This window comes from Petromyzon marinus, chromosome 45, assembly GCF_048934315.1.
Source record: "Petromyzon marinus isolate PM22_M1 ecotype Great Lakes invasive population chromosome 45, UKy_Petmar_22M1.pri1.0, whole genome shotgun sequence".
Lineage (NCBI taxonomy): Eukaryota > Metazoa > Chordata > Hyperoartia > Petromyzontiformes > Petromyzontidae > Petromyzon > Petromyzon marinus.
Window position 1 is genome coordinate 10,994,176 of NC_133711.1, and position 27,995 is coordinate 11,022,170.

General features: G+C 46.3%; 1 protein-coding gene across 3 annotated transcripts; it reads left to right on the plus strand.

Moving 5' to 3' along the window:
- Positions 1 to 25: 25 nt before the first annotated feature.
- LOC116952170 (cytosolic non-specific dipeptidase-like) lies at positions 26 to 27,995 on the plus strand. 3 transcript variants are annotated; one of them, XM_076074096.1, is made up of 13 exons: positions 26 to 268; positions 1,260 to 1,615; positions 6,498 to 6,590; positions 9,036 to 9,179; positions 9,788 to 9,950; positions 11,535 to 11,623; positions 12,462 to 12,662; positions 16,646 to 16,730; positions 17,079 to 17,239; positions 19,540 to 19,704; positions 21,729 to 21,870; positions 22,680 to 22,827; positions 26,374 to 27,995. In XM_076074096.1, the coding sequence occupies exons 2-13, from the start codon at positions 1,538 to 1,540 to the stop codon at positions 26,447 to 26,449; spliced, it is 1,545 nt and encodes a 514-aa protein (XP_075930211.1). In that variant the 5' UTR covers positions 26 to 268; positions 1,260 to 1,537; the 3' UTR covers positions 26,450 to 27,995. The 3 variants fall into 3 exon arrangements, with proteins under 3 accessions (XP_075930211.1, XP_032827180.1, XP_032827178.1); XM_032971287.2 differs by lacking the exon at positions 26 to 268 and having other exon boundaries at positions 990 to 1,615; XM_032971289.2 differs by lacking the exons at positions 26 to 268; positions 22,680 to 22,827 and having other exon boundaries at positions 987 to 1,615.

Here is a 27,995-nt window from a genome sequence, read left to right on the forward strand (position 1 = left end):
TGCGGTGCGGCGGTGGTGGACGTACGGGGAGAGAGACACTGACGGGACACATGGGAGGGGGTGGCATGGGCGGACACTCGTGGGACCGGAGCTGAGAGGTCTCCACCCCAGACGGGTGTCTCCGTCTGGCCCCTGGCTCGATCAAGACTGTCAACACCGGCAAGGCCGCCGCCAGAGACAGCGCCACAAATCACATTACACGCTGCCACTCGGAACACCCAGATGCCAATTCCGGGACTCTGCTCGTTAAACAACAGCAGTAGCAGCAGTGAGTTTACCCGAAACCTTACCTTGGCCGCCGCTGCTGCTACTCATGAGGGGGTGGGGGGGGAGCCGCGGGGTCCTCGAGTCGCCCGCTCCGCGTCCCTCCTCGCATCGCGACTCCACCACAGGCCCCGAACTTGACGGTGCAGAGAGATGTGAGGGGGGGAGAGACGGTGACATGTGGGGTTGTATTCCATACAGCGAATAGGCCCCACCCCGCGCTTGCCGTTTGTATTCCCTACAGCGAATAGGCCCCACCCCGCGCTTGCCATTTGTATTCCCTACAGCGAATAGGCCCCACCCCGCGCTTGCCCTTTGTATTCCCTACAGCGAATAGGCCCCCCACCCCGCGCTTGCCGTTTGTATTTCCTACAGCGAATAGGCCCCCCACCCCGCGCTTGCCGTTTGTATTTCCTACAGTGAATAGGCCCCACCCCGCGCTTGCCGTTTGTATTCCCTACAGCGAATAGGCCCCATCCTGCGCTTGCCGTTTGTATTCCCTACAGCGAATAGGCCCCATCCTGCGCTTGCCGTTTGTATTCCCTACAGCGAATAGGCCCCCCACCCCGCGCTTGCCGTTTGTATTCCCTACAGCGAATAGGCCCCACCCCGCGCTTGCCGTTTGTATTTCCTACAGCGAATAGGCTCCACCCCGCGTTTGCCGTTTGCATTCCCTACAGCGAATAGGCCCCACCCCGCGCTTGCCGTTTGTATTCCCTACAGCGAATAGGTCCCACCCCGCGCTTGCCGTTTGTATTCCCTACATCGAATAGGCCCCACCCCGCGCTTGCCGTTTGCATTCTCTACAACTGTTGAGCGGCATTCCGAGCTAGCCGTTTGAATTCCCCACAACTGTTGAGCGCCACTCCGAGCTCGTAATTTTTTTTCGTTTACATTTCAAGACGTTGACACGAAGCGGCCGGCGAGCTATCGTTTGTATTCCCTACAGCTCTTGGGCGACAACGGCCGAGTCTCCGTTTTTGCATTCCCCACAGTGCACACGCGGGCTTCGTGACGCCTGGCGCGGCTCGGGCGCTCTCGAGAGCGTGGTGGGAGCGGGCGGGGGCCGTGGTGCCCTTGGTGGTCACTGATGGGCAGTGGTGCCCTTGGCGTCTCGGGGTGACTTGAGCAAGGAGGAGGCGGAGAAGGCGGAGGAGAAGGCGAAGGAGGAGGCAGAGAAGGCGGAGTAGGAGGAGAAGGAGGAGGCGGAGAAGGAGGAGGCGGAGAAGGAGGAGGAGAAGAAGGAGGGGGAGGAGAGCGGATTGCCGCTCTCATGTCTGCCCTCCTGCGGGGCCCGGCCCGGGCGATGCGCGTCGCGGCCTCGGCGGCTGGGAGAGGCCGCCGAGGCGAGGTAACGAAGCACGGCCCTGATCTATTTATAATAACTATTATTATCATTTTTATTCCACACTTTTATTTAACTTGCCCTGTTTTGTCTGTTTATATTCTGTGGAATCTTTGACGCTTAATATCCCATAGCTGCCAACCCATACGGTTTTGCGCCGTATTATTGTGCAGTGAAATTGAGTTTTCAGGTCCATACGGGCGCACAGACGTTTCAATACGGGCAACACAAAATTAGTCACTGTCTTATTTGTCTGTGTTTCTCCTCTTGTGATGGGACTTTGTAGGATGAAAGTTGAGATTTATAAGGGCACGGGGTGACCGATAAGGTCTGAATTGGTCCTTGATAAGGGGTTGACAGGTACGATATCTTCGGATCTACGCAGCCTAGCGAGCTGAACTTTTTTGTACACACAGACTTGTACACACACTTGTACACACAGACTTGCACAACAACAACCGCCATTCGCCACTAAGTGGCGGTGACGTCACCAGGACGCTTGTGCCAGGCCATGTGCACCTTGAGGCCACGTGAAGTGTCGAACGCCCGCGGTCACGGGGCAGACCCAGGTGCCACGGGTCGACTGACTAATAAGATGACTGAGATGACTGGCTGATGCACCACCTGTGCCCCCTACTGTGCCAACTTGCTGTGCTTTAGCCACCCGGCGCTTCGCTCGTTGTTGTGAGCATCGCTCCTCCGCCCTCCGTTGTTGTTGGAGGGCGACTGCCTCCAACTGCCCAGTAGCGTCCTTCACGAGTCTCCTCCACAGAGGCCGATCTTGACACCGCTGGTACCAGTTATCGGCAAGTCCACTCAGCTCCACGTCCTCCTGTACCACATCACTCCATCTCTTCTCTAGCCCGTGCCGCGCCCGTTTAGCCCCCTCGATCCGGCTGAACAAAAGCTGTTTCTGCATGCGGTGGCTGGGCATGCGGGCTACATGACCCAGCCAACAGCCTTGCCTGCCGGAGGAGCTGACCGATGGGACCTTGCCCAGATCTTTCAAGGATTTGTGAGCTCCTCACACAATCCAGCCTGGTTAAACCCAGGATGGATCGTAGGCAGGCTAGCCTAAATGTTTCTAACCGGCGAAGATGTTCCATTAGGGGGGTCCACGTTTCGCAAGCGTAGAGAAGAGAGAGAATGACCGTGGCCGAGAAGACCTGAAGCTTAGTGTGGAGCGACAGACCAGGTAGCTTCCACACAGCGTTACGCAACCGATGAAACTGGAGCCGGTCATAAGCACACTGTCCAGGTATGGGAAACTCTCCACTCTCTCCACAACTGCCCCATCACCGATTGGGAGTTGTGGGGGTGGAGTGTCCGATGGTACAAAATACCCAGGCAGGTGCTTAGTGGCACGCTCCAGTCTCAGCAGCAGCATCTCCAACTCCTCCTCTGAATAAGCAGCTATTACCAAATCATCGGCATACATAACGTTGTTGAGCATTAGGGAGCCATCCCTTGACCACACCCGGGCATCGATCAGCCTCCCATTATATCTGTACCAAATGGTGATTCCCCCGGTACAGCTATTGAAGGCTTCACGAACTACGTGGTCAAAATAGATGTAAAATAATGTTGGAGCCAGAGGACATCCCTGTCGCACCCCAAGGTGTACAGGGAATGGCTCTGACTCCCGGCCACGTAGTTTTACCTGGGCCCGCTCACCATCATGAAGGTCCTTAATGATCGTGAGCAGAGGGTCAGGGACTCCAAAAGCACGAAGAACAACCCAGAGCCCAGGCCTACTGATGGTATCATAGGCCTTGACCAGGTCAATAAAGCAGAGATGTAGGTCTTGTTGGAATTCCCTACACCTCTGCTGTAGCAGACGGACAGAAAATATGGCATCTGTGCAGGACCGCCCTTTCCTGAAACCGCATTGGGGCTCCGCAAGCCTCTCCTCAGCGTGCCTGGCAAGGCGATGTTGAATAATCCTTGCCAGGACCTTTCCCGGCACACTGAGGAGTGAGATTCCCCTGTAGTTGTTACAGTCTGTGCGGTCCCCCTTCTTAAAGAGGGGGACCACCAGGCCATCCTTCCAATACTGTGGAACCCGTCCAGTGGTCCAGACTTGTTATGATGTCATATAGGGCACTCTGCACAAACGCCACCCTCAGCATTTCTCTTGGGAGATCATCTCTACTCGGTGCCTTTCCTGGTCTCAGACTCCGGATCGCCTTCAATACTTCCTCAACAGATGGCACCTCAGCCAGCCACTCACAGGGGGTGACTTCTTCCACTATTTGAGGCACTGCAGCCTCAGCAGGGTCATCCCCACTTTGTGCCACGATGTTTTCTTGGCTGAGGGATTTCCCCTCCCCCAGGACCTCACAGAAATGCTCAGCAAATCTGCAAACCTGTTCCTGGGGGTTGGAGATTGGATCACCGTTTTTTCCCCTAATGATGGTAATAGGTGTGGCGCTGCAGGTTACTTTTTTGATGAAGTTAAATAGAGATTTGTGATCGCGAGCCACTGAGGCAGACTCCATCTCCTCAGCAACCCGCGACCACCACCCATCCTTGCAGCGCCTCACAGCTCTCCGAACCTCCGAGCGAAGGCTGCGGTAAGCCTCCTCATTCTCTGACGTGAGATTCTGTAGCCGATGACAGTGGGCCTGTCGCTTTTTCTCAACCATCCTGAACACCTCTGTCAGCCAGGGTCTCTGGGGAGGTCTGGACCGTGTACCCAAAGCAGCTATTGCAGCTGCATGAGTCACAGTCCTAAACCTCGCCCATTTACCCTCGACATCAGGAGGAGTGGGGGACAATGCCAACCCCAGCCGCAAGCGATGATGAAATTCTCGCTTGCAACTTTCATCAGATAACTGAGACCAGGCCACTTTAGGTTGGAATGGGGTCCTGGGTGTACACTCACCACCGGAGTGGAAGAATGGCAGGCGCATCTTACAGATGACTAGTCGATGGTCAGAGGGCAAATGAGCTCCACGGTAGGACCTGGTGTCAAGGACATGGGCTCGCATCTGCTGGTCCGGCACTATGTAGTCCAGCAGATGTTCTTGCTTGGACCCGGCATCCATCCATGATGTTGTGTGGATGCGCCAATGCCGGAACAGCGTGTTGGTAATTACAAGCCCATAGGCTGCAAAAAAATCTAGCAGCCTCCTGCTGTTGTTCTTGAGCTGATCTGGCCCATGCCCTCCAATCACTCCAGACCAGGTGCCAGCATCATGACCAACTCGGGCATTGAAGTCACCCAACAAGATGACTCTATCCCGAGGGGCCACTTTAGCCAGCACCTGTGAAAGGAGGTCATAGAAGGCATCTGACTCATCGGCTTTGCCTGCATCCCTCCACGGATGTTCGTCTTCGGTGGGGGCATAAGTAACCACGACCACCACTCCTCACCTCCGGTTGATGGGAAGGTGAGCCCAAAGTAGCCTGGGGCTTACAGCTTCCCACGCCTCACCGCCACACTCCCACGCCCCCTTCATTCTTTTGTTCAGAAGAAGAGCCACACCCTGTTGTTTGGCAGTCTGCTGCCCCGAGTAGAGGACTGTCCACCCCTCATGGTGGCAGGAGCCAGAACCGGTGCACCGGACCTCCTGAATGCCACAGAGATCCAGGCGGTACCAGTCCAGCTCCCGATAGAGGAGTGGCAGCCTCTCCTCCGCAGTGAGCGTTCGAATATTCCTCGTGGCCACACGAAGTGGCTTTTCGTTGTTTCTGGAGGAGCCCCGAGGGTAGACTATCACACGCAGACTTGCACACGCAGTTTTGCACACGCAGACTTGCACACGCAGTTTTGCACACGCAGACTTGCACACACAGACTTGTACACACAGACTTGTACACACAGACCTGTACACAGACTTGTACACACAGACTTGTACACAGACTTGCACATGCAGATTTGTACACACAGACTTGTACACACAGACCTGTACACAGACTTGTACACACAGACCTGTACACAGACTTGTACAGACAGACTTGCACATGCATACCTGTACACAGACTTGTACACGCAGACTTGTACACACAGTTTTGGACACGCAGACTTGTACACACAGACTTGTGGTCGTCTCGCGTGACAATTCAAGATTTATTGTAAAGAACCAGTCCAGGTCCCATCGATCCTGGGCCTCTTAGTGGTTTGTTTCTTTTTTTTAATGTATTGCACTATTTCAAATGTATATGAAATATCCAGGCAATAGTTAGAGATCTTAGAATGAATATGTACGTATACAAATTATTTTACAAGATTAACATTACCGAAAGACCCAAAGAATATCATTTATTTTAATGTTAAGTCACGTGGAACAATTTTTTTTTACAAAAAACTACTTTAATTCAGTTCTACGTGACTTTGTCTTTACCGAAAGACCCAACGAATATGAATTCCTGCAGTCACGTAAGCTTTAAGTCAAGATTTTAAATAAATTAGGTAAAAAAGTAAGTTTTTCAATGGACACACTTTTATTTGCACTCAAAAGTATAAAAAATAGGTGAAAATCTAGCTTTTCAATGCACACAGTTTTTATTTGCTCTTAAAAGTATAAAATTAATTATTTTGACCTAAGAACTAATACAATTTGATGAGCTGAATAAGAGTGGGTGGTTTCCTTTCGATAAGTTTAATTTTGTTTATGCAAGCCACCCACTTTTATTCAGCACATCAAATTTGATTAGTTCTGGGGTCAAAATAAAACATGTATGCATTGAAAAACTAGATTTTCACCTCGTTTTTTTTGTCAAGCACATGGTGCCAATCGCCGGACTGGGTTGCGGCCTTTGGAGCAGTTTCGGCGGATCGTCCCGGGACCGCAGCTAGATAATCGATTATCAACTATTGTGCAATGTAAATGCAAGCGTTGGGTAATGACAAAACAATATCTATGCTGTACGGTGTGTGCCCCAGTGGCTTCCAGGGTTTGGCCTTGTCAGACGGATGACTTCCAGCATCCAAGATGTGTTCACGCACATTGAGAACAACCAGCAGCTGTTTGTCAAGGTATGATCACATTTATCCTAGTAGTCTCGGAGTTTAATGACATGAATGTGATATTAATGGATCTTGGACATTTATCAAAGTCTGTTTTTTGTTTGTCTATATATAAAAAAGGGAAATTTGTGAATATGTGTGTCTGTTCAAAATGTTTAGCGTACTTCCCGACATCCAACAAACTTGAAATTTGCCATGTGGGTACTTTCCAGACTGTACACCATGCAAAAATTATAAAAATACACTTTTTGGGGGGGGCGGGGGGGCGCAATTATGCATATATTTTGCACGGCAAGTGAGCTGTGACGTCACATCTGTCATGTGACCCGTGTGCGGAAGCGTAACGGAGTGTGCCTGCTGATCGCGGGTAAAGTGAAATACAAATGTGTTGCAGGTCTAAGGCGTTCTTCGCGCAGGATTGGTTTATTATTTGAGTCGTTTACTGCCGTACGCACCCTGAAAGTTGTGTGTCTGCAGCAAGCACGTGTATGTGTACCTATGGACGCGCGCGCATGTGTCTGTGTGGGGGGAGCGGTAGTGTAGTGGTTAGCGTGCTGTGTGTGTCTGCGTGTGTGTCTGTGTGGGGGGAGCGGTAGTGTAGTGGTTAGCGTGCTGCGCTATGAACCCGGCAACCCGAGTTCGATTCCCGCTCACGGCCACCACCGGTGACGATTATTTGAACTGGTCCTGGGCCTCCCCTAGGTCGACTCAGCCTCAAACGAGTAACTGGTGTAGTGTGTGAACATCGCCACTGGGGAGACAAAGGTGGCCGGGCATGGTGAATCCAAGTCCCAGGCGAAGCCGGGTAGTAAAGCTAGTTTTTAATACAACAAAGACCTCTTGGCCTGGTGATGTAACATTTTTGGTTTTCTAAGCCCAATGTCTGATTTAATTTCATATTTAAACATTTAATCTGAAGAATTTTTATATTTTATGCACACAATATAATAATAAAAAAATTCGAACTATTAATCAAATTATACATTTTTATATAAAGTTCCACTGGAAAGAAGAAACATTAATGTTAGAACTTTTTGAAAACGAAGTTAATGTGCTCGTGACAATCGTGGGTCATTAACATGACGTTACATGACACGCTTCGACGAGAATAGCGCGAAAGTGATGGCACGCGAGCGACCACACTCGTTGCTATTGTCGCATTTTTGTTTGTAATGCAAAACTTTTATTTGTTTTGTTAATGTTTATATCGTCTTCGTATCTCTAGGCCCAACTTCGGATTAATCTGAATAATCGGTGTACGGCAGTGGTTACCATCCTGTGGTGCGCGAGCCACCAGTGGGCCCACAAAACCGTGGGGAGTCATCCGCAGAACTGTTGCAGACACTACCCGTTTATACATAAGAAAAATTATAAGATAAGATCGCGTTAATATGAATGTGCCGTTAAACCTGCTACCACCCGACACAGCCAATTACCAAGGTTTGTGACGTGAACAAAACGTGCCAATTCGTTGCTTGTTCAGCACACCGGTGTGTTGGAGAGTGAACCCACAGCATTTGCAATTCGCTGGTAATTACAACCAGCCTCATCAAGCGACAGCCAGAATTGTGGAAAAATACTCGTGTGTTTCAGTCTTAAATAGAGGGGGTAAATAAGATATCGTAACTTGTGAGCTAATTAGGTATTCATATAAATTACAATGGATAACCAAGAATATGAATCCCTGCAGTCACAAAAGCTTTAAATCAAAAGATATCCATACCGTTTATTTCACAAAAGCAGTGGTGGAAATTTAATGTGGAAGTGCCGGTATGAGGCCTATGCATCCTGCAGCCCACGCTCATTGCTAATTCCCGTCCGTGTAAACATTGCGGGTACAGGAAAAGAATCGCCGTGAAAAGTGCTGGTACACGAATGTGTTTTTTTTTAGAAGTGCCGTTATGAGTGTACTATCGTATACCGGCATATTTCCACAACTCTACCATAAAACACCTTTGTTTTACTGGAATATAGTTTGTGAACATTTTATTTCACCAGGTAAGGCCCACTGATCTATATAGCTCTTATTCAGAAGCGACCTGGCCATAAATGATTGCTCAACAAAGTGGCTTATCATGTGGAAATTTATAGCAGCCAAAATACTCTAAACGCCTGTTTCTAAATCTGGTATAGTTGTAAGAAATTGTAATAGTGTACAGCGGTGTCAAGGTGTGGTTGTTTTGCAGACTTTCTAATTGGAAAATGCAAGCATTAACCACCATTTACTCTACTCTGGTTTATAGTGCCAGACAAATATATTCAGCATGTTGTGGACTCCCAGACTGTTTTGGCTGCCGGATTTTCTTGGACCTTCATCCCTGGACTCAGCAATTGTGTTTAATATTTTTTTGTCAGACATAATCTTTTGACTCTGTTGTCATTCTGTAAGCGCTACATGTGGGGAGTGAGTAACGTGTTTGCCGATACGCGTGTGTTGTGTGCCTGCCTGTACAGAGGCTGGCTGAGTGGGTGTCTGTGCGCAGTGTGTCAAGCCAGCCTGAACTGCGCGGTGAAGTGTTGCGCATGGTGCAGATGACAGCACAGCACATCGAGCGCCTAGGAGGATCTGTGGAGATGGTGGACATTGGCACGGAGACGGTAGGCCATGCTACTAACGTTGAACTTCATTTACATGGGTGGATTGAGAGTATGTATAGTTGTTACATGTTTTTGTTTTCCATTACCGGTAATTCATTACCAGTAATGCATTACTGGTAATGCACAAATGGTATTAAAAACAAGTGTTACCAGTTAGAAATGTCTACAGCAATAATCGCAACGTGTTTATCTTTAATGGAAAAATGAAAGCAGCCAGTGTGGTATATTGGTTAGCACACTTGTAATCTGGAGTTAACTGGTTCAACTCCATCTCCTGGTGTGGCTGTTGATATACATGGTGCAAGTACACTTAATCCCCTGCTGTCTCTGGCTACCCAGGAGTGTAAGTGGATATGTCACAATTTGTCTACCCTAAAGTCTCGTGTGGTGGGGGGAAAGTGTAGATACTCCCATCTCTTGCTCCAAGACATCTGACCAGTGGAAAAGTTGGCCAAGTACCCTCTAGAGCTCAATCGATTGGAGACAATTTCGTCAGCAGTGGCGTGAGAAAAGCAATTGCAGGGATGTACCTTTGTAGTCGGCGGTAGAATTTAGTACTGGAATACAAAAACCATAATGTCTCGCTGGATTGTACTTGTTTTTGACAGCTAGCAGATGGCTCCAAGTTAGCTCTACCGCCAGTTATTCTCGCAGAGATTGGGAGGGATCCGGCCAAGAAGACGGTTTGTGTGTATGGCCACTTGGACGTCCAACCTGCCCAGCTTGAGGATGGCTGGGATAGTGACCCCTTCACGCTGACGCATCGGAATGGTGAGTCCATCGCGTGCACATTGTGAATAGAGTGGCGTGATGGGTTGATTTGAACCATGAATCCCTGCAACAAGTAGTCAACATGCCACCACTGGGCCATGTATTAAATGAACCGACCTTGACAGCTAAATATTTGTCAGAATCTTTTTTTCACAGATGTCCAGTAGGGGTGGGTCAGAATGTTACAACAACAAACAATACAAAACATTATAGGAGTCTAAAATGGTAAGCAAGTCACTACATATAATGAATTAATCAATAATATAAGTCCGATTTATCAAGATTGAGCAAGGCAGCAAAAACAACAAAACAGTCTCAGACCACGCCAAGATAACACACAGTAGTCCCTCAATGAAGTGGCACATTAACATTGAAATATCGATACACAGGAGTATATCAAATGATGATAAGTACATCAATCCCTGCCGCTTTTTCTACACCAAATGCAATCTTGGGCAAGGCAGCAAAACAAAAAACAGTCCCAGACCACACCAAGAGAACACAGTCCCTAAATAAAATTGCACATTAAAATGTAACTGTCGATACATGGGTAAGGATCAAAGGTACAAACCACATTTGTAAATGTGGTTTGTACCCATATTCTGCTTCAGAATATTGTTTTAAGGAAGATTTATGATGTTAATCAAGGAAACAAGGTGACAACGGCTTTATCACCTGTTCATTGGGAGAGTTTGACTTTGTATGCATCTACAGGTGACCTCCGACTTAGGACGGCTCGACTTGCGACTCCCACTTTTACGACCTTACAGTAAGACCGCCACTGTAACGACCAAAACTCGAACCTACGACTGCTTTATGACTGCTACCGACGTCGAGTCGATTGTCGACGATTCTGCGCATGACAGGCATGACATGCCCAGACTCAGACTGATGGCGCTGCTTTTCTCTACCACCATATGCGTATGTAGAGTATAGCACGGCAGTCTGCAGCTGCGCCTAGAGTGAGACGCATCTCTTTCGCAACACTCTTCGCTTTTTTGTAAATTTTCTTCAAATAAGAAAAAAAATATTTCGCTACATCTGAGAATAATAAATGTGATGCACATGCAGAGAAGCACTTTAGGATTTTCAAATGTAAGTGTTTGTTTTTACCTGATATATGTTTGTAAAAGTTGTGTTAACTTACAATAAATGTTTGTTATTTTCGTGGTCAATTTTGGTATATTTATGGCATATAATGGGTTGCCAGGAGCGGAACCCCAATGTACAACATTGCACCTATGGGAAACGAAGGTTCGACTTACGACGGCTCCACAGCAACCAATTAGGTCGTAGGTGCGGGGTTCACCTGTTTGTTGAACTTCTTTCGCACCATACGTAACCAACCCATGCTAATTAGAGATGCAGGGGATGTACAACAAACTAAACACAAAAAAGCAGTTTAAGAAACTAATATTTTCAATCTAGATTTAAAAGTGCATAGCTCCAGTGGCTTCCTAATATTGTAGTACATCAAACATTGCAGTCTTTTGACAAGCCTTTCAGTTTGATGGACAATTGCTGATTGAGCCTTGGTGATATATGTTTATGCGTGTAAATTACTGAATTCGTTAATTTTCACAGGAAAGCTGTATGGCCGTGGTGCAACGGATGACAAGGGTCCTGTGCTGTCTTGGCTGAACTGCATTGAGTCGTTTCAAGCTGTCAGTAAGGTACAGAGACCAGTAGCTATCGTGAATAGCTAATGGGAAACATTTAATGTCCCAAGAATTAAATGTATGAACGGCACTCTCATTCAGACAGAGAGCCTCTTCTTCATGGAACGGTCTCTCAGACACACTGCTGCCAGTCTGTATTTATGTGTGTATTTGTATATTGAACTTCTTTCGCACCGTACGTTGCTAACCGTGCTAATTGGAGGTGCGGGAGAAGGATAACAAACTTAACACAAAAAGCTGTTCGAAAGAAATTAGTTTCAATTCAGATTTAAATTGAAGTCTAATTTAAAAAGCATGTTCACAACATTTGTGAGTTACAGCTAGAGTGCGTTATATATGAAATGGTAATTTGCACCATATATTTACGTGAAAAGTTATGTATGTCCGTGTTTTACGAATTGACGGGTGTGACGTGTGATGGTCAACGCATGGACAATGCATACAAGCACACTGGATGAGTTGGATATTTTTTTTAATGTTTGTATACCTTTCATTATTTGCAGTAATTGACACCCCAGACACACTTGTAAAAATAGAGATTCCATCTCTTAGAGATTTTCCAGGTAAAATATTTATTTTTACAAAATAATATCAGTTAATGAATCTTAAAATTTGTTAGACCAAAGGGGGGTTTTGGTTTCTTCTTTAGAATCGAGATTAATACAACTTTTTACGTAACTGTGCCTAATAGACACCTAATAGATTCACTAAATAAATAAGCTCTTTGGCCTATGTGTTAAACTGACGAGGCTCTTCAGCTTTGGAAACATAAATCATTGTGGGAAATGGGAATGTATACGTGAAATGTGCGGATGTGTGAGTATCACTGCAGGCCCTGCCGGTGAATGTGAAGCTGTGTTTGGAAGGCATGGAAGAGTCGGGTTCCATTGGGCTCGGTGAGCTGATTGCTGAGCGGAGAAAATCCTTCTTTGGAAACGTGGACTGCGTGTGCATCTCCGACAGTTACTGGTTGGGAACGCAGACGCCGTGCCTCACATTTGGCCTGCGGGGTCTCTGCTACTTTGAAATTGAGGTCAGAACCCTTTCGGTGTTTCCTCTCGGACTGTGCAATGGAACGTGAACGTTGTGTTTCTGTAAATATATCCTGTGGACGGCAGCCTTTACGGTTCCACAAGCAACTTCATGTACGTTGTCAAGGCACGCCCACCTTTCCATATTCATCTTCCCTCCTCAACTCCATCAGTATTTATGCATTTATGCCGGGCGCGGTTTGTCCACTTGGGGGTTTGTTGGGACGCCGCTCCACCAAGCAGCTGGAGATGAGAAATTATTTTCTAATAAAAAAAATACTTTTCTATAAATAGTTTTGCGGTGTTTAAAAATGTTGAAATATAGTGCATATTTCAACTTGAATTGCCTAATTAAGATAACTTTTAAAATTGTTCCTACTAGAAACCGCTGCAACACCGCAGTCTGATTTGTGTCTTGGGGAGGTCTCGGGGCAGCTGTGAAGGCGTCCGAGTGAGAGAGATTTCCCTTCATTCATTGCGATTAGCTTCAATAACATGACAGACCCATTCAGGGCGGTGAAAAATGCGGCCATGGCTGTAGTGACGACGTCACAACGCGAGGTGCACTGTGCAAATAGAGCAGCAGCTCACGGCCTGCAAGCTGTAGGCTTTTGGCACCGTCACTGGGGTTGTGTCGTGTGGACTTGATGGTCATGGGGACAGCACTTGAGTGCTCTGTTCTTTTGTTTCGTGTTGTTTATAAATGCTTCACCGTTGGTAGATAACACAGTTACATCACTTTCACGGGAAGTTCAATAACATGACGAGGTTTTCTTAATGAGTTTATAAATGCCTCACCGTTGGTAGATAACACAGTTACATCACTTTCACGGGAAGTTCAATAACATGACGAGGTTTTCTTAATGAGTTTATAAATGCCTCACCGTTGGTAGATAACACAGTTACATCACTTTCACGGGAAGTTCAATAACATGACGAGGTTTTCTTAATGAGTTTATAAATGCCTCACCGTTGGTAGATAACACAGTTACATCACTTTCACGGGAAAAAAACAATAACATGACGAGGTTTTCTTAATGAGTTTATAAATGCCTCACCGTTGGTAGATGACACAGTTACATCACTTTCACGGGAAAAAAACAATAACATGACGAGGTTTTCTTAATGAGTTTATAAATGCCTCACCGTTGGTAGATAACACAGTTACATCACTTTCACGGGAAAAAACAATAACATGACGAGGTTTTCTTAATGAGTTTATAAATGCCTCACCGTTGGTAGATAACACAGTTACATCACTTTCACGGGAAGTTCAATAACATGACGAGGTTTTCTTAATGAGTTTATAAATGCCTCACCGTTGGTAGATAACACAGTTACATCACTTTCACGAGAAGTTCAATAACATGACGAGGTTTTCTTAATGAGTTTATAAATGCCTCACCGTTGGTAGATAACACAGTTACATCACTTTCACGGGAAGTTCAATAACATGACGAGGTTTTCTTAATGAGTTTATAAATGCCTCACCGTTGGTAGATAACACAGTTACATCACTTTCACGGGAAAAAACAATAACATGACGAGGTTTTCTTAATGAGTTTATAAATGCCTCACCGTTGGTAGATAACACAGTTACATCACTTTCACGGGAAGTTCAATAACATGACGAGGTTTTCTTAATGAGTTTATAAATGCCTCACCGTTGGTAGATAACACAGTTACATCACTTTCACGGGAAAAAACAATAACATGACGAGGTTTTCTTAATGAGTTTATAAATGCCTCACCGTTGGTAGATAACACAGTTACATCACTTTCACGGGAAGTTCAATAACATGACGAGGTTTTCTTAATGAGTTTATAAATGCCGACCGTTGGTAGATAACACAGTTACATCACTTTCACGGGAAAAAACAATAACATGACGAGGTTTTCTTAATGAGTTTATAAATGCTTCACCGTTGGTAGATAACACAGTTACATCACTTTCACGGGAAAAAAACAATAACATGACGAGGTTTTCTTAATGAGTTTATAAATGCCTCACCGTTGGTAGATAACACAGTTACATCACTTTCACGGGAAGTTCAATAACATGACGAGGTTTTCTTAATGAGTTTATAAATGCCGACCGTTGGTAGATAACACAGTTACATCACTTTCACGGGAAAAAACAATAACATGACGAGGTTTTCTTAATGAGTTTATAAATGCCTCACCGTTGGTAGATAACACAGTTACATCACTTTCACGGAAAAAAACAATAACATGACGAGGTTTTCTTAATGAGTTTATAAATGCCTCACCGTTGGTAGATAACACAGTTACATCACTTTCACGGGAAGTTCAATAACATGACGAGGTTTTCTTAATGAGTTTATAAATGCCTCACCGTTGGTAGATAACACAGTTACATCACTTTCACGGGAAGTTCAATAACATGACGAGGTTTTCTTAATGAGTTTATAAATGCCTCACCGTTGGTAGATAACACAGTTACATCACTTTCACGGGAAAAAACAATAACATGACGAGGTTTTCTTAATGAGTTTATAAATGCCTCACCGTTGGTAGATAACACAGTTACATCACTTTCACGGGAAGTTCAATAACATGACGAGGTTTTCTTAATGAGTTTATAAATGCCTCACCGTTGGTAGATAACACAGTTACATCACTTTCACGGGAAAAAACAATAACATGACGAGGTTTTCTTAATGAGTTTATAAATGCCGACCGTTGGTAGATGACACAGTTACATCACTTTCACGGGAAGTTCAATAACATGACGAGGTTTTCTTAATGAGTTTATAAATGCCTCACCGTTGGTAGATAACACAGTTACATCACTTTCACGGGAAAAAACAATAACATGACGAGGTTTTCTTAATGAGTTTATAAATGCCTCACCGTTGGTAGATAACACAGTTACATCACTTTCACGGGAAAAAAAACAATAACATGACGAGGTTTTCTTAATGAGTTTATAAATGCCTCACCGTTGGTAGATAACACAGTTACATCACTTTCACGGGAAAAAACAATAACATGACGAGGTTTTCTTAATGAGTTTATAAATGCTTCACCGTTGGTAGATAACACAGTTACATCACTTTCACGGGAAAAAAAAAACAATAACATGACGAGGTTTTCTTAATGAGTTTATAAATGCCTCACCGTTGGTATATAACACAGTTACATCACTTTCACGGGAAGTTCAATAACATGACGAGGTTTTCTTAATGAGAACACCATTTTTTAGAGGTCACTCAAAACAGCCCCGCCTAGTGGAAATGTCACGAGCCGCCACTGATTTATGCAGCGATACAGTTGACCAATCATACAATTTGGATATAATTTGTAGCCTGTTGTCATTAAAGTTTTTTTTACTCAATACGAAGTATAAATACGTATGTTTTTTTCGATATCTCGAGGGACATATACCCCTGATATATTTACTGGTTTATATAATAATAATAATAAGACATGCTAATGTTTTCGTTATACATTGTATATATTTATGACATGAATATCGTGTTTGTGTAATATGCATGTTGTTTGTGTAGTGTGAATGTTTGTATAGTGTGAATGTTGTGTTTGTGCAGTGTGAATGTTGTGTTTGTGCAGTGTGAATGTTGTGTTTGTGCAATGTGAATGTTGTGTTTGTGCAGTGTGAATGTTGTGTCTCTGCAGTGTGAATGTTGTGTTTGTGCAATGTGAATGTTGTGTTTGTGCAGTGTGAATGTTGTGTTTTTGCAGTGTGAATGTTGTGTTTGTTAGTGTGAATGTTGTGTTTGTGCAATGTGAATGGTGTGTTTGTGCAATGTGAATGTTGTGTTTGTGCAGTGTGAATGTTGTGTTTGTGCAATGTGAATGTTGTGTTTGTGCAGTGTGAATGTTGTGTTTGTGCAGTGTGAATGTTGTGTTTGTGCAATGTGAATGCAAGTGCAGTGTGAATGTTGTTTGTGTAGTGTCAATGCAAGTGCAGTGTGAATGTTATGTTTGTGCAATGTGACTGCAGGTGCAGTGTGCCCAGAGGGACCTCCATTCAGGGGTTTACGGTGGCTCTGTCCACGAGGCGATGACAGATCTCATGCAGATTCTGGGTAGGTTACAATACAATTTACAGATAATTAGTATTTAATGCAGTCAAGGTGTTCAGATGAGTCACGGGGTGGTGGTGGGGGGAGGATATTGGTCTGAATCTTGACTTGAAACGGGGCAGAGCCTCAACATCATAAAGTTCAAGAGAAATGGAAGTACAGACAGTAGGAGCCGGAACCAAGAAGGAACAACTTCCCATGGAATGCAACACCAGTACTTGCAAGTACTGGTCTTGCATTCATACACGAATCCAGTTAACACATACACAAATGCAGAAATACTTTAACCGATTGCTCATGTTACATTGTGTGGTATGTGTACATCTATATTTGTGTGCCTTTGTGTTCAAGCATCGTTAGTGGACAGCAGTGGCAGGATCCTGGTGCCAGGGATCCATAGATCTGTGAAGCCGCTCTCGGAGATGGAGGCACGGCTGTGCGCGAACGTGGACTTCAGTCCTGAGGAATACCGGCTGGAAATCGGGGCCACAACCCTCCAGCAGCATACCAAGGCACATACAGCACCGTGAACAACAACTGCTTACAATTGTAAGAATTGTCTCATAGCACAGAAAATAACCATGGGAAAATCGAGAGGGAACACGAAGGAGCAAGCAAGGGAAGGAAGATACTCACCCACGCACTCACCTACTCCTCCATTCATCCAATCACCAACTCGCTCAACCAACAACAACAACCGCCATTTGCCACTAAGTAGCAGTGACATCACTACGGTGCTTGTGCCAGGCTGTGTGCATTTTAAGGCCACGTGAAGTGTCGAACGCCCATTAGCAGGAGGCCATGGGACAGACCCAGGTACCATGGGTTGATTGACTGAGATGACTGGCAGATGCACCACCCGTGCCTCCTACTGTGCCAACTTGCTGTGTTTTCACCGCCCTACGTTCCGCTTGTTGTGAGCGTCACCCCTCTGCCCTCTGTTGTTGCTTGTGGGCGACTACCTCCAACTGCCCAATAGCATCCTTCACAAGCCTCCTCCACAGAGGCTGATTTTGACACCGCTGGAACCAGTCATTGGCAAGTCCACTCAGCGCTATGTCCTCTCGTACCACGTCATTCCATCTCTTCTGTAGCCTGTGCCATGCCCGTTTAGTCCCCTCTATCCGGACAAACGAAAGCTGTTTGGGCATGCGGTGGCTGGGCATGTGGGTTACATGACCCAGCCAATGCAGCCTTGCCTGTCGGAGGAGCTTACTGATGAGACTGTCCAGATTTTTTAAGGGTTTGTGAGCTCCTCACACAATCCGGACTAGCTAAACTCAGGCTGGATCGTAGGCAGGCCAGCCTGAATGTATCTAACCGGCGAAGATGTTCCATTAGGGGGGTCCACGTTTCGCAGGCATATAGAATGGAGGGCATGAATGTGGTTGAGAAGACCTGTTCACTTACCCATGTCACTCACCAAGTCACACATTCACCACTTGGGGCCAACCCCAACTTGCCTTTAGGAATGAATAATCTCGTTACAGTGCTGGATACAGACAGATGTGTGCGTAGTGGCAGCATATGCACACATGCAGGCACAAACAGGATTGCAGGGCTCGAGACAAAGACAACCATGTCCCATATATTGAAAAAAATGGCTTTACCATCTCTGACGAATACAGGTGTTAAGATGTTCGAAATATACATCCATTACAAGGCATTGACTACAGATGCTCTCAATCCCTCCTTGCCTCCTCTCCTGACATGTTCCCGCCCCCTGTCCATGGATGTGACAGCTCTGCTATCTTCTGCTGTTTTGCTAAGGGTGCTTATGCATTGTCCTTGAAACTGATTGGCCTACAGGCTGCTTTATGGCCTTGTCCCACGAGTCTGTGTTTAGTTTGTTGTCCTCCCACCTCTCGATTAGCACGGTTGGCTATGTATGGTGCGAAAGAAGTTCAGCATTCATACGTTAGACCGAAGAATATCAAAGGGTGCATGGTACAAAGACAATGCAGATATCAAACCAATAGATTGGGTTGAGCAGTTTGATTTGTTGGACTCTTTTGCCAGTATCAAGACGAAAACAAGAATATGCTTAACCCTTTCCAGCAAGAGTACATGTGTTAAGATGTTCAATGCCAAATAGACACCCATCACAGGGCATCAAGTCTGCATCAACCACACTGTACTCTTGCCTGAAATGGTAAAGCCTATTTTTCATAGTCTTGGTACTGGCCTAAAAAGGTCCCATAGATATCCCCCACATAGCCTTAAAAAGACTCTAGGGTAAATGATGTTAGCAAGCACCTACGAAGGCCGGGACGGCACACGAAGGGGTGGGTGGCCAGCACCACGCCGAGCTGTCTTTGTCTCCCGAGTGGGATTGTTTACAAAGAGCACCAGGTACTCATTTGAGGCTGAGTCGACCTATGGGAGGCTCAGGACCAGTTCAGATAATCGTCACCTGGTGTTGGCCGTGAGCAGATATCGAACTCTGGTCGCCGGGTTCGTAGCGTAGCAAGCTAACCGCTATGCCAGCGCTCACCACAGAACTCTAACGCATATAATGCATCTGCCTGTGTTTGTCCCAGACAATCTGGGAATTGGTGCCAGTAATTGTTTTGTACCAAGATCTGGTATTAACTTCATTAAGGTTTACTGCAAGTTTCGATAGACCGAGGCTGACTGAGAAATATGTCCAGGTTTTATCCGTGCAAAATCGTGTCCACCGCAGTGGCAGTTAAACATTTCATTGAAATTCTAATTGTGTTTTTTTCCCCTTTTTTAATTCTCTAACTTGTTACGTGTAGTTTTCTAGCGTGTGATTATAATTATTATTGTGTGTGCGTTGTGTTTATTGAAGGAGGACATTTTAAATCATCGCTGGCACTTGCCATCGCTCTCCATACATGGCATCGAGGGAGCATTCTCGGAGCTCGGTCAGAAAACGGTCATCCCCAGCCGGGTGGTCGGAAAGTTCTCAATTCGGACCGTCCCAGATATGGAACCGGATGAGGTAGAGAGGCAGGTGAGATCTGTAACTTAATTTAACTTTGTTTTTTTTTAAGTAATTTGACGGTGCAAAATGTAGTGTCCAGGAAATCTGCATGTAATATTGGTTTATGTTTTTGCGCCATTATAAATGTTTTCATTGTTGTATTCCTTGTTATGTTATTATTGTTTTTTTTCATATTGGTGACCCAGGTCACGCTGACAAATGAGACCTTTTTCTCACCTAGATTAAACACGGTGTCCTTTAAAATTCTCACCATCTTTACCATTGTTATTCTAAATGACGTTGCAACATGTTTTACCTCTTCCTTAGTTTTGTACGATGGAAATAACTTTAAAGTAAATACAGTAGGTGATTGATTAACTGGTGGCTTTGGGGGGAGGGAAGGGGGTACCGGATTTTCAAAAACGCCGGACAATCACTACATCATTATTTAAAATAGCTTATTTTTGCACATTCTTGAATAACACGTTTTGTCTATTGTGTATATGCTTTTTAGTATTTTACATTTGTTTACGATATAAAATTGGCATATATAAACATTCAAATAGACAAAAATGTATTTCCTATTGTAAACATTTATTGTATTTACTGTTCCGTACTTACGACTTCAATCTCGAAGACTCTGCATGGGGTAATGTACGTAGTGTTTGACGATCTCCGGACCAATGATGTAGCCTTTAGACCACGTACGCCGAAGAACATGCACACTTATCGCCGGATGGCACTGTATCTTTTCTGTTTTTATTACTGCAGTTAGTAGTCATGAAAAATGTACATACGTGCAGCATTGGCATTGTTTAAGTTATATGCAGCGTATAATGTACTGTATATAATATTTGGCACTGAAATTAAGCATAGCGACCTTTTTAGGTACGCTACATGGAGCCGATCGCTGGACTGTTTACAGCCTTTAGAGCGGTTTTGACCGTTTCGCCGGAATATGTTGGAAGCCGGATAATCGTGCATCGGATAATTATTTTTGTTCCTGGGTAGTAAGTGTTATTTTTTAATTGCTTATGCCTCAAAAGTACAGTAAATTGCTATTATTCCCCACAAACTTTGCTTTTGTGACGAGGACTTTATGTGAAGGAATGACACAAATGCACACCACGTGTTCTCATTGAAAATAGGTACACTTCAAAATATCACTGTCCTGGTCACAAAAGCAAAGTTTGTGGGGAATAATATCCATTTACTATACTTTTGGGGCATAAGCAATTAGGAAATAACACTTACTATCCAGGAACAAAAGCAATTTTTTGTTACACAGTGTTATCGATGATCAACTGTACTGCAAACCTGGTCGGATAATGGCGAAGACTTGTACATGTACAGCCCTCTGTCGATCCACTGCTGAATGAGAGCCTACCTACGCCATGCAGGTTATCGGGGACATCTGACCATACTTCACACACATTAGTGAACTCGTGGGCGCATAGTTGTAACGATACGGTGATCTAAATCTGTACCACGGGGTTCAATGCAAGTTCACGTTTGTAGTTCTGATGTTGATTGCTTAAATGTTCGCAAACTGGTTTACACTTTGTTTGTACCAAAATGTTGTACAGTATGATAAGTACTTTGATGTCTGCAATGTCCATACGGGCTGACACCATGAAGGTGGCACAGTGGTGGTGGGGGGAAAGGTTTGACCTATCTGTGTTACCTGTGTCGAGATCAGTTCAGATAGACACAACATTGCCAGGGAGGAGACATCAGCGCGGCTGAGACTTCACATTTGAACAGGGCAGAAAGCGTAAGTGAATTTTTGGTTTTAAGATAACATAGAAATTTTAGACACATAGATGTAAAGTTATTGTGCTATTTTAAACTGACGTGGTTATTGATCTCCCTGCTAATAGCCAAAATCAATGTAAATATTCACACCTGAGAGAAAGGGATATATTTAGTGAGTGCCGAGGGTGAATGGAGGTTCCAGAGTTTTTGAGATTATAACAGTATTTTGTACAGTGCGCCACTTGTTGTTGTTGGTGTTGTAATTGCGTGTAATTGTGTGTATCCTTTCATTGTAACAGGTGAAAGATTATGTTGCACAGACATTTTCTGAGCTGCGAAGTCCTAATCGCTTCCGGATCACCATGCCCGTGGGATCGCAGGCTTGGGTGGCCGACTCCACCCACCCCAACTACACCGCTGGACGCAATGCCATGCGGAGGGGTATGCCACGCACACAAACTGCGCGCGTGCGCATTCCACGGACAGTGCCCCCTGGTCACTGAATATTGACACACTCGTGCGAGGCATTGCCACAATTGTTTGTAGGTATGTACATCTGTATGAATATCCGGCATTTATCGTAACATATCATCATTAGCCATGTGTCGTTTACTGCCGGATGACTCTCCTAAGTCATCGCCATTCTTTGCAGTCTCACGATGCAATAATTAATCAACCTTCTGCACACACGTTGACTAAATTACTTCATCTCCGCAGCAGTCATCCTCTCAAACTTGTTCCCTTATTTTAGTTCCCATTCTGTCATTACTCTTGGCCATTGCCCATCATACATTCTAACATTGTACCCCATTGCCACTGAATTTCTTCAACAAGTCAATAGGATGTCTCTAATCTGTATTTGTTCTGAAATCCACGTTTTTATTTTATATCGTTAACAGAATACTGTATGCCTTGTGCCCAGTCTTTGCAGATGATGAAAAAGCATATATATTGCTGCATTTGTGATTTTTTTTTCTTCTAATTCCCATGTAGATAGGGTTGCCATCTGTTGTCTTAGTTTGAACTGGTGGACAGTCCTGGAGTTAGGCGGCTGTGTTCATGTGGCAGAAATTGATGTGTACAGAGATCTCTGGTGGTATTGTGTTGAACTTCATTGCGGTGTCATGCGCAGTTTTCGATAGCGCTTAGGCTGACTGAGAAATACTGCATGTCCAATTTTTGGCCCGTGGAAAAGGTGATCACCCTCTTATGGATGTTTTGTTTTTTTTTGTTTGTGGCCGTGCATGCAGTGTTTGGTGTCGAGCCAAACCTCATCCGTGATGGGTGCAGCATCCCCGTGACACTTGCCTTCTCTCGCCACACTGCGCTTAATGTGCTGCTACTCTCACTGGGTGCATGTGATGACGGTGCCCACTCGCAGAATGAGAAGTTCAATCTGTAAGCCAACGCGGTCTCGCCACTAATTTATTTTGGCTGTTTTCTCCGAAGCAGTGGTTTCCAACTTCTAGTGGGCATAATTGTTGCAGATACGATGACTGAGAGTACAGGAGACCCTTGAATATTGCTGGGGGGGTGGGGGGGGATACCTGGCCTGGTGCAGGTGCTGCGGTGATGTCACCGCCACTTAGCAGCAGTAGTGCAATGGTTAGCGCTGCGCTACAAGCCTGGCGACCCAAGTTTGATTCGCGCTCATGCCCAACACCGGTGACAATTATCCGAACCGGTCGTGGCCCTCCACTAGCTCGACTCAGCCCCAAATGAGTACCTGGTGCGATGTGTAAATGTCACCACTAGGGAGATAAAGGGGGCGGGGCGTGGTGCTGGCCACCCACCCCATTGTGTGCCGTGTCGTCGTTCATAGGTGCTACTCGCTAACAGCACTGGCCCCAACAGTCTGTTGATAGACTTTGTCCTTGAGATGCTTGCACGCAAAGGTTGACGTGCCACCGACTGTCTCGCATCCCTCACCCTGCCCTACAACGCTCCGCACCACGGCACCAGCCAGTGATACACAACACTCCGCACCACGGCACCAGCCAGTGGTGCACAACGCTCCGTACCACGGCACCAGCCAGTGATACACAACGCTCTGTACCACGGCACCAGCCAGTGATACACAACGCTCTGTACCACGGCACCAGCCAGTGATACACAACGCTCTGTACCACGGCACCAGCCAGTGATACACAACGCTCCGCACCACGGCACCAGCCAGTGATAAACAACGCTCTGTACCACGGCACCAGCCAGTGATACACAACGCTCCGCACCACGGCACCAGCCAGTGGTGCACAACGCTCCGCACCACGGCACCAGCCAGTGATACACAACGCTCCGCACCACGGCACCAGCCAGTGATACACAACGCTCCGCTTCACAGCACCAGCCAGTGATACACAACGCTCCGCACCACGGCACCAGCCAGTGATACACAACGCTCCGCACCACGGCACCAGCCAGTGATACACAACGCTCTGCACCACGGCACCAGCCAGTGATACACAACGCTCCGCACCACGGCACCAGCCAGTGGTGCACAACGCTCCGCACCACGGCACCAGCCAGTGGTGCACAACGGTCTGCACCACGGCACCAGCCAGTGGTACACAGCGCTCTGTACCACGGCACCAGCCAGTTATAAACAACGCTCCATACCACGGCACCAGCCAGTGATAAACAACGCTCTGTACCACGGCACCAGCCAGTGATACACAACGCTCCGCACCACGGCACCAGCCAGTGATAAACAACGCTCCGCACCACGGCACCAGCCAGTGATACGCAACGCTCCGCACCAGCCAGTGATACACAACGCTCTGTACCACGGCACCAGCCAGTGATACACAACGCTCCGCACCACGGCACCAGCCAGTGATACACAACGCTCTGTACCACGGCACCAGCCAGTGATAAACAACGCTCCGCACCACGGCACCAGCCAGTGATACGCAACGCTCCGCACCAGCCAGTGATACACAACGCGCCGTACCACGGCACCAGCCAGTGATACACAACGCTATGTACCACGGCACCAGCCAGTGATACACAACGCTCTGTACCACGGCACCAGCCAGTGATACACAACGCTCCGCACCACGGCACCAGCCAGTGATAAACAACGCTCTGTACCACGGCACCAGCCAGTGATACACAACGCTCCGCACCACGGCACCAGCCAGTGATACACAACGCTCTGTACCACGGCACCAGCCAGTGATACACAACGCTCCGCACCACGGCACCAGCCAGTGGTGCACAACGCTCCGCACCACGGCACCAGCCAGTGATACACAACGCTCCGCACCACGGCACCAGCCAGTGATACACAACGCTCCGCACCACGGCACCAGCCAGTGATACACAACGCTCCGCACCACGGCACCAGCCAGTGGTGCACAACGGTCTGCACCACGGCACCAGCCAGTGGTACACAGCGCTCTGTACCACGGCACCAGCCAGTTATAAACAACGCTCCATACCACGGCACCAGCCAGTGATAAACAACGCTCTGTACCACGGCACCAGCCAGTGGTGCACAACGCTCCGCACCACGGCACCATCCAGTGATACACAACGCTCCGCACCACGGCACCAGCCAGTGATACACAACGCTCCGCTTCACGGCACCAGCCAGTGATACACAACGCTCCGCACCACGGCACCAGCCAGTGATACACAACGCTCCGCACCACGGCACCAGCCAGTGATACACAACGCTCTGCACCACGGCACCAGCCAGTGATACACAACGCTCCGCACCACGGCACCAGCCAGTGGTGCACAACGCTCCGCACCACGGCACCAGCCAGTGGTGCACAACGGTCTGCACCACGGCACCAGCCAGTGGTACACAGCGCTCTGTACCACGGCACCAGCCAGTTATAAACAACGCTCCATACCACGGCACCAGCCAGTGATAAACAACGCTCTGTACCACGGCACCAGCCAGTGATACACAACGCTCCGCACCACGGCACCAGCCAGTGATACGCAACGCTCCGCACCAGCCAGTGATACACAACGCTCTGTACCACGGCACCAGCCAGTGATACACAACGCTCCGCACCACGGCACCAGCCAGTGATACACAACGCTCTGTACCACGGCACCAGCCAGTGATAAACAACGCTCCGCACCACTGCACCAGCCAGTGGTACAGTGCTTCCAGGCGTAGGATACCCGCGAAAGGTCAAAACCAACCCACACGAAAGCTAAATTGGTATACAAAGAGGTTGTCCGTGATAGGTCCAAACCGCAAACGATAAACCCGCAATTTTCAAGGGGTCTCCTGCAGTTAAAATTTTAAAGTATTATTGGTGTGCGGTGGTCCACAACATTTGTTTTGAGGATTTTGACAGTGGTCCGTGTGTTTCAGAAAGGTTGGCTTAAAGTCGTGGTTCTTATCCTTTTCTGCAGCCTTACACCCCTTTGGTTCTAAATCGTATTTTTTTATTTTATAATATTAATAAATACATCGGTTTGATTAAACAAATTAGTTGTACGTACATGCCCATGCAGCGTGCAGCCCAGGTTAAGATGCACGGACCGAAAGGTATTGGAAACCCCAGCCAGATAAAAAATATAAAGTACTTTTGGTTTGCATTCTATAGAGTCCTGTAGTTGTGTTCGTCGGTCCAAGGGGATGCAGCTCCCCCCCTTACCCCCACCTACCTCTCCTTCATAACCCTTTCCCACCATCTCCCACCAACCCCCCTCCTCCTTTACTCACGTTTTGATATTTTTTTGCATGTTTTACACGTACACATATGATGTTCAAGTATGCATTATATATTACATCACATCTTTAAAAGTATATAGTATGTAAATGATTAGATTACCTAAAAATGTGTTTTATTATCCATCCTGGTGCGGCCAAGTGCAATTTAGCATATTGCAATTACATGTTGGAATATTTTTAGGACGTAATTTCATGGAAGTAATACTAATGATTTTCCGTTTGTCGTTTGTACCTGTGTTTTGAAGCTCAAACTACATGAATGGAATGAAAGTGATGGCGTCTTATCTGGAGGAATTGTCACTTGTTTTGCCAAAGGAATGATTTCTACATTGCTTCAAACGTCCACCACAATTGGACATCTTTTTACAAACGTGCTTATTCAATCACAGTGTTATAGAACACTAAATTTACTTTCGTTTGGTCAAATTTTCACAAGGAAAGTAAAATACCTCAAGTTTGAATTCCTACCTAAAGTCCAGTTTGTGCAACACCACATACGGAATTATGACTACATGGCTAAAGTCCAGTTTGTGCAACACCACATACGGAATTATGACTACATGGCTAAAGTCCAGTTTGTGCAACACCACATACGGAATTATGAATACATGGCTGTGGACCTTGTTGTGGTGGAGAGGCTTGTGTGCCCCAAAGCCCCGGAGAGCGATGTCGGTGGGAGCTTCGGGCTCCTGGCAGGTTTAACCGGATTGGTTTCAGGCGAGAGGCCAGATGAAAGCCAGCACACTGGCCCTCCAGGCTGGAGGTTGGGCGTGGCGCTAACAACGTCACCCCGTAAAAAAAAACTGAATGTTGCAGAAATGACAATGAACGAAACGATTGACATCAGGCCCTTAGTAGACTTGAGTGATCATACTGCCATTCGAGCCTCTCGAGTGGCAGTATGATCACTACTATTATGATCACTCCTGATGAAAGCCAACCAGAAACCGGGAGTGTGAAAGAGGGCCTATTGGAGCCTAAAACCAAGATCCACCTTGGCACATGGAATGTCAGAACAATGTACGAGACCTCCAAGACCGCGGAAGTCCTCGGCGAGATGAAGAGGCGCAATCTCGATATCCTGGGGATAAGTGAACGTCGCTGGACCGGCTCTGGACCGTCTTGTGATGAATGACAGATTGGTGGTGCTGTAGTCAGGGCATGAGAACTCCTATACATCGTGCTACCATGGCACTCCCTTAAGGAGAAAGCCAGATCCTTACTGGAATGAGAGCCAGTGCTTAGAATGAAACACACCTTTATTCATCAACTTTGTGGATTTTAGTGCAATCTTAAAAGCCTTCAACAATGGATGCCTCATTTGCCATATATTTTGGCCAAAGAAAATTTTCAATCATTTGTACTCGAGAATCCGAAGCTGGAAAATCACAAAGGAGATAAAACAACGAAGACTGCGATGGCCGGGCCATGTCCTAAGAATAGAACAGAACCACATCCCTAAAATGTACCTGAGATGGACGCCTTCGGGCAAAAAGAAACCCGGGGAGGCCAAAAACCACCTAGCAAAGAACCGTCACCAAAGAGCTTGGTCAGATGAACCTCTCGTGGAGAGAGTCACAGCATGCAGCCATAGACAGGAAAGATGGAGAGAGCTCATTGATGCTTCATGTCCCATAGGGGATGAGAAAGTAAAACTTGTTTTGCATGCAAATTGTACTTTCTAGCTCGGCATTACTTGAGCACAACTCAGTTCTCCAAGTAAATGCAATGTTGAAGCGTTTTTGTGCCCATTTGTGTTTAAGTGGAAAAGCCGACGATAGTTTTATGTATTACAATTTGAATTGTGTATTTAAATTCACACTTAAAAAAGACAACTTACAATTAAAGATCCGAGTATTTTAGGATA

Excerpts from the sequence above, each read along its gene's own strand:
- LOC116952170 (XM_076074096.1), top strand. The coding sequence starts at position 1,538 with ATGTCTGCCCTCCTGCGGGGCCCGGCCCGGGCGATGCGCGTCGCGGCC. Across the intron at positions 1,616-6,497 it reads GGAGAGGCCGCCGAGGCGAG|TGGCTTCCAGGGTTTGGCCT; the intron begins GTAACGAAGCAC and ends TGTGTGCCCCAG. Across the intron at positions 21,871-22,679 it reads ACGCAATGCCATGCGGAGGG|TGTTTGGTGTCGAGCCAAAC; the intron begins GTATGCCACGCA and ends CCGTGCATGCAG.